At 38.5% G+C, this 7,673-nt stretch overlaps 1 protein-coding gene across 1 annotated transcript in view; it reads right to left on the bottom strand.

The window, feature by feature from the left end:
* Nucleotides 1-368: 368 nt before the first annotated feature.
* Nucleotides 369-7,673, bottom strand: part of C16H14orf39 (chromosome 16 C14orf39 homolog) — a 47,798-nt gene continuing 40,493 nt past the window's right edge. The window contains exon 18 of the mRNA XM_060174894.1: nt 369-3,905. Coding sequence (XP_060030877.1) covers nt 3,709-3,905 — 197 coding nt within the window. The 3' untranslated portion in view covers nt 369-3,708. The remainder of the gene's footprint in view (nt 3,906-7,673) is intronic.

Here is a 7,673-nt window from a genome sequence, read left to right as displayed (position 1 = left end):
GGGTAACAGAGACGACTAGAGACACATGGCTGAGCTGAGAATGCAGTTTAATCTTTCTTCACGGGCGGGCAAACATGTGCTCTCCTTTCTCCTCCCGCGGCAGAGAGGGACTCCTAAACTAATCACCACACAGATCTGTCCTCCATCCTTCTCTGGTGGCTGCGGCAGTAACTGAGGAAGTAGTAGGATAGGGGGCGGGGAGAAGGGGAAGCACGAAACTAGCAGGGGCTAAACCACAATCTCCCAGAGGCTGGGGGATGAGACCAAACCAATGTGAAGCATAGCAACAGTATTTTCCTTTTTTATAGAATTTTAAAAATATTTTATTTATTAATGAGAAAGATAGGAGAGAGAGAAAGAACCAGACATCACTCTGGCACATGTGCTGCTGGGGACTGAACTCAGGACCTCATGCTTGAGAGTCTAGTGCCTTAGGCCCTGCGCCACCTCCCGGATCAGGTTTTTGTATTTTCATACAAGCTTTAATGCTTTTATTTATTTATTCCCTTTTGATGCCCTTGTTGTTTTATTATTGTAGTTATTATTGTTGTCATCGTTGTTGCATAAGACAGAGAAATGGAGAGAGGAGGGGAAGACAGAGGGGGAAAGAAAGACATCTGCTCACCTGTTTCACTGCTTGTGAAGCGACTCCCCTGCAGATGGGGATCCCGGGTCCTTGTGCTTTGTGCCTCACCTGCACTTAACCTGCTGCGCTACCACCCCACTCCCAATTTAGTGATTTTTTGTTATTGTTCCATTTCTGTAAATGCCACTGGAACTTTGACAAATTACATGAAATCATTTGCTTTTGGTCAAATGATGAAATGTTCAACAGTGTTAATGCTTTCAATCAATGAGCACAACTATCTATCCATTCATGTCCTTCACTTTTTTTTTTTTGCCTCCAGGGTTATTGCTGGGGCTCAGTGCCTGCACCATGAATCCACTGCTCCTGGAGGCCTTTTTCTTTTTCCCTCCTTTGTTACCCTTGCTGTTGTAGCCTTGTTGCGGTTATTATTGTTGCTGATGAGGTTGTTTGTTGTTGGATAGGACAGAGAGAAATCGAGAGAGGAGGGAAAAGCAGAGAGGGGGAGAGAAAGATAGACACCTGCAGACCTGCTTCACCACCTGTGAAGCGACTCCCCTGCAGGTGGGGAGCGGGGGGCTCGAACTGGGATCCTTATGCCGGTCTTTGTGCTTTGCACCACGTGCACTTAACCCACTGTGCCCTCTTTAACAGTTTGTTTTCAGTGTGCAGCTCTTTCACTTCTTCAGTTAAACATAATCCCAGGTATTTTATTCTTTCTGATACAGTTGTAAACTGGGTTAATTTATCTGGCAGTTCACTTAGTACAGAAACACAATTAACTTTTATATATTGATTTCGTGGGCTGAAACTTTGTTTTTAATAGTTTTATAGTGGAATCCATAGGTTTTTCTATGTGAAAATCATGTCATCTTCAATTAATAATTTTTCATTTTTAACATACTTTTTTTTTTTTTTTTTTACTGACACCGAAGTTCTGTGCCTGCATGATGGCTATTTATTTATCTTTTTTTAAATTTTTTAAAAAAATATTTATTTTATTTATTTATTCCCTTTTGTTGCCCTTGTTGTTTTATTGTTGTAGTTATTATTGTTGTTGTCATTGTTGGATAGGACAGGGAGAAATGGAGAGAGGTGGGGAAGACAGAGAGGAGGAGAGAAAGACACCTGCAGACCTGCTTCACCGCCTGTGAAGTGACTCCCCTGCAGGTGGGGAGCCGGGGTTCAAACCGGGATCCTTATGCCAGTCCTTGTGCTTTGCGCCACCTGCGCTTAACCCAGTGCACTACAGCCCAACTCCCTTATCTTTTTTTTTTTTTTAATAGTGACACAGGAAAATGAAGAGGGAATAGTGATAGAGAAAGGACAGAGAGATACAGACACCTGCAGCACAGCTTTACCACTGATGAAACTTCCCTTGCAAGTGGGACTGGGGACTTGAAGCCAGGTACTTGCACATGGCAATGGGTGCACTCTACCAGGCTTACCACTGCCCAGCCCCTCATAGGTGCTTTTTAACTCTTTTACTTCCCTGATGGATAGTTGCTCTGACAAGGATGTCCTCTGCTATGTTAGTAGTGATAAGTGAATATATTTGTCTGAGCAAATAAAAAATTTCTCTATTATCATATATTTATCCCATGTCTTCAAGTTTACAAGATCAATAAAATCAGCATAAAAACAAGCACAGAAACTAAAATATTTGTCTTTTAGTCTGCTGTTGATTTTTTTTTTTTAACTGGGGATTAACAGTTTACAGTATAGTCTTTAACACATAGGCACAACCTCTCATCTCTCCTTGAGTGGTGTTTAGGAGACATCCAGTCTTCATCTTGTTCCTTCCCCTCCTTCTCCAGAGTCTTTTGCCATGGTGCAATAATACACCATAACTGGCCCACATGAAGACAAAATTCTATCCATGGTTTGAACCTCCTACTGGTGCTAAAGGAGCACACACCCAGCTACTAGCATCAGCTTGAGCAGATGTGGGACAGAAACGCTGAACTGGTAAAGCTTAAAATCTGTCACCAGTCACATAGTAAAATATGGAGTTAGATGATTTATAATTTGATAATTAAATATAATCAATTTAAAAGCACAAAATACAAAGATATAGTGATATGCTCATATAATATTAAATTTTAAATATCTTCATCTAAGCTATATATAACTGGTTGACAAGCAAATAGTGCACATAAAATATAAAGATAATTGTTTTTAGTTGTTGAAGACAGGAAATAAAATTTTAAATGTTCTCTAGAACAATTCAAGCTAAACAAGATGTTAACAGTATCACCATTAATACACCTGTTTCCAGAATAGTTTAAGCTAAATAAGATGTTAACTGTATTACTATTAATACACCTGTTTCCAGAATCACTCTAAAATTTCACATTTACTTCTATTAAAGGTATTATAATTACTGATAAAAGTTGAATTTAGTACAAATTTAAACAAATTTAGCATGTTAAATAAAAGAGGCTTAGCATTTTAAAATTTGATTTTAGCATTATTAGAAAAAAGTAACACGTTTTAGTCACTACCAATAACATATTCTTTGATATCATTGTTAATTACACTCTATATACTACAACAACAAAGCATAAGTAAAATATAGTAATTGTAAAGTTACATCTTTTTATAATTAAAGTACAAAGGTGGGAGACAGTACATATGGAACTTGCCTAGGAGAGATCCACAGTCCAATCTTGGCACCATCAACAGCCAGAGTGGAGTAATGCTCTGGCAAAAATAAAGTACAAACTATAAAGTGCCAGTTCTGCAGTTATTACTAACAGATTGCCTGATGACTTGATCAAGTTCTTGTTCTTACAAGAGCACCTAATATACTACCAGAATATTAGTATCATTCTAGGGAGAAGCAAGCCTAATAGCTATAATTATTAATGTGAGAAGTCTCAAATTCTATTAAGATTAACACAAGTTCTGCCTAAATATGGCTTGCAAAATCAAAATAAGTAATGCTTCTAATACCCCAAGAACACATCAGGGTGACATTTAAGTAAATATAATTTTAAATGTAATTAAGATAACTCACAGCTTTAATCAACAAAAGAGCAGTCATAATAGTTTAATAATATTAATATATGCTCAGGATGATTACAAAACAATACAATAATCCAAGGAAATTAATAGTTAATTCAAAAAAAAGTAAATTGTGTTTCAGTTTGTGAAGAAGATGTAAAATCTTTTCCAGATGATGCTGTGTTTTGATTCTGATCAAATGAAAATGGAAAACTGAAATCATCTTTTCCAGCTTCAAATGCATGGGCTGAAGAGTCTGATGGGAAAGAAAATGTAAAGGCATCTTCTCCTTCTGGTTTCCCAAATAAGTTTCCTAAAGAAAATAAATATCATGCTATTCATGTTACATAACTTGAATAATCTACTGGATTACAGGATACTGCAAACAATATATAAGGTAACGTTGAATTATTTATCATAGGCAGATAGTTACTGTAAGCAAGTATTAAACTGTATTCCTCTTATGTGCAAAGACTTGTCCTTGGCACTATGGAAGGCTAAACAGATTCTAATTTGAACTCTTTTTCTTTTTTTAACTTTTTAATATTTATTTCCCCGTTTGTTGCCCTTTTAAAAATATTTATTTATTCTTTTGTTGCCCTTGTTTTATTGTTGTAGTTATTATCGTTGTTGTTGATGTCGTTGTTGTTAGATAGGACAGAGAGAAAGGGAGAGAGGAGGAGAAGACAGAGAGGGGCAGAGAAAGATAGACACCTGCAGACCTGCTTCACCGCCTGTGAAGCGACTCCTTCCAGGTGGGGAGCCATGGGCTGGACCCAGGATCTTATCCCGGACCTCGCACTTCGCATAACGTACGCTTAACCCGCTGTTACCACCGCTGACTCCCGCCCTTACAGTTTTTTCATTGTTGTTGTAGTTATTATTGTTGTTATTATTGATGTCGTTGATGTTTGGACAGAGAGAAATGGAGAGGGGAGGGGAAAACAGAGAGGGAAGAGAAAGACAGACACCTGCAGACCTGCTTCACCGCCTGTGAAGCGACTCCCCTGCAGATGGGGAGCCGGAGGGCTTGAACCAGGATCCTTACACTGGTCGTTGCAATTTGTGCCACGTGCGCTTAACCCACTGAGCTACCGCCCGACTCCCTTAAACTCTATTTTTTAATATTTATTTATTTATTTATTTATTTTCCCTTTTGTTGCCCTTGTTTTTCATTGTTGTTGTAGTTATTATTGTTGTTAGGATAGAGAGAGGAGGGAAAAACAGAGGGGGGGGGAGAGAAAGATAGACACCTTCAGACCTGCCTCACCGCCTGTGAAGCAACTTATCTGCAGGTGGGGATCCAGGGGCTGGGACCGGGATCCTTAGGCTGCTCCTTACGCTGCTCGTTGAGCCTTGCACTAAGTGCGCTTAACCTGCTGTGCTACCACCCGACTCCCTAAATTCTATTTTTAAGTAATATGAACTCCAGTACAGAAAGCATTAGTTTGTAGGTAGAAAAAGGGATAAAACATCTGCAGGGGAGTCTCTTCACAAGCAGTGAAGCAGGTTTGCAGGTGTCTATCTTTATCTCCTCCTCTGTCTTCCCCTCCTCTCTCCATTTCTGTCCTATCCAACAACGACATCAACAACAACAATAAACCACAGAAATAAAACAAGGGCAATAAAAGAGAATAAATAAATAAATATTTTTTAAAAAGTAAAAGCTGATGTCAAGGATGCAGGAGTAAAGGAACACTGTTTTCCATCCATCTGCAAAACACATGGAAGTTTTTCAGAATGCTAGAAACGGATTTACCCTATGATCTGGCAGTTCCTTTCTTAGGCATCTAGCCTAAGAATACAAAAACACCTATGCAAAAAGATCTATGTACACCTATGTTCACAGCATTACAGTTTATAATGAACCAATTCTGGAAGCAACAAAGTTGTCTAATGACAGATAAGTGGTATATTACTCAGCTGTAAGAAATTATGAAACCTTCTCCCTTTTCTTATCCTGGATGGATCTTGAAGGCATAATGCAAAGTTATATGAATTAGAAGAAAAGGATGAATACTAGATGATCTCACTGATAGGTCATGCTTAGAAAGCAAGGACAGAAAAGGCAACAGGGTGAAGCTTGGATTAGGTGTGGTATATTGCATCAAAGCATCTTTCCAATCTAAGTACTCCCTATTTATTCCTCTTACTCTATTTTACTTTTCCTCAGAATATTTATTATTATTGATGAACAAAAAGTTAAAATAACAGCAGGCCTGTACTGACTCAGGCTCACTTGTAAGAATGAATTAAGAATCTGAATTTTCATAGAACAGTTTTCTTAGAAAATACAAAATATTTTTAGCTACCAGATTCCAAGTGCCAACCTGACTTCCCTGGACAGACAGCCCCACCAATGTGTCCTGGAGCCCCACTCCCCCAGAGCTCTGCCCCACCAGGGAAAGAGAGAGACAGGCTGGGAGTATGGATCAACCTGTCAATGCCCATGTTCAGCGGGGAAGCAATTACAGAAGCCAGACCTTCACCCCATAATGACTCTGGCTTCATACTCCCAGAGGGTTAAGGAATAGGAAAGCTACGGAGTTATGGTGGTGAGAATTGTGTGGAACTTTACCCCTCTTATCCTATGGACTTGTCAGTGTTTCCACTTTATAAATAAAAATTAAAAAAAAAAAAAAAGAAAATATGAAATAGTCTATGGCCATACCACCCTGAATATGCTCAAGCTCGTCTGATCTCAGAAGCTAAGCACAATCAGGCCTGCTTAGTACGTGGATGGGAGAAAATACAAAATAAGGGACTGGGGAGATGGTTCAGTGGTAAAATGCCTGTTTTGCATATTTGAGGTCTTGGGTTAGATCCTTGCACTGCAGGAAAACAACAAAGACTACAAAAATGAGAATTCCATGAATGATATAGCAGTGCTGAGTTCTCTCTTTCTCTATCTCTCTTTCTCTGTCTCTCTCACTCTTTCATTAAATATTTTGAAGAAAATTCAAAACTAAGGTAAACATAGAATGTGTGCCTAGTCAGTTGTGTGAGATGGCATCTGAATTAAAGGAGCTGTGTGTTAGGACACAAGCCTGTGCCTTCTGGCTAAAGTAGTATTAAAAGACTGATAGGAAACTAAGGCTGCATAGCTCATGTGTGGCAAGGTGACCTACACGGACAATGTCTTTTGTTCATAGCAATATTACATGCCCCAAGTGAGTAAAATGTCAAAAGGGAACTCATTACTTGGGTAGCTGATGTGTCTCTCAATGAGATCAAGATGTTATACATGCTCTATTTCCATCCTGCACGCTTCTATAAATGTAAGCACATCTTATACTAGATTAAAAAATTTTAACATGTGAGTGTGACTGCCAATTCAAACCCATGTCAAATTGTTGCTGAATGTACTGCCTCACATATAATCTAATCATTTATCTATTCTCAGTCTCTTTCACTAGAACATAAACTATATAGGAACTTTGAGTTCTTACAGAGAATACTCTAGTCCTAGAGCCAAAAGCAGTACCAGGCATAAGTATTTACGTATACAGATATACACTTATTTTAAGTGAATTAGCAGAGATAAAAGTCAATAAAAAAATAAGCACCAGAGATAGGGGTAAATCCAGAAACTCCAGAAAGAAGACAGAAATGGTCGGTTGTATTAAATGGGGGCCAGGTGGTGGCATATGCATTAGAGAATACATGTTACAATGCACAAGCACCAGGGTTTAAGTCCTTCTTTGCAGGGAAGGGGTGGAAGCTTCATAATTAGTAAAGCAGTGCTACAGGTATCTCTTTTAACCCTCTTCCTTTCCTCTCAATTTCTATCTCTATCCAATAAATAAATAAAGCATTACATTTTTTTATCAATTGCTGGAAAAGATTGATATCATAATATAAAGTACCCATAATGATTGCTAACTGGGAGGTTACTAGCAGTGTTGCAGAAAGCAAGTCTTTCTAGAAGAAACTAAACTGCTTTTTAAAAATCAAAGATTGGCACAAAATTAAAAAAAAATTAATTACTGGGGTTTCACTGATCACTGACTTTTTCAGATAGAGACAGAGGGAGGGAGGAGTGGAGGGAGGGGAAGACACCATAGCACTGATGCCTCCTATA

The sequence above is a fragment of the Erinaceus europaeus genome, chromosome 16 (assembly GCF_950295315.1).
Source record: "Erinaceus europaeus chromosome 16, mEriEur2.1, whole genome shotgun sequence".
NCBI classification, from domain to species: Eukaryota; Metazoa; Chordata; class Mammalia; order Eulipotyphla; family Erinaceidae; genus Erinaceus; species Erinaceus europaeus.
Note: the sequence above shows the minus strand (reverse complement) of the source record. Positions and strands in the feature narration are given on the sequence as shown.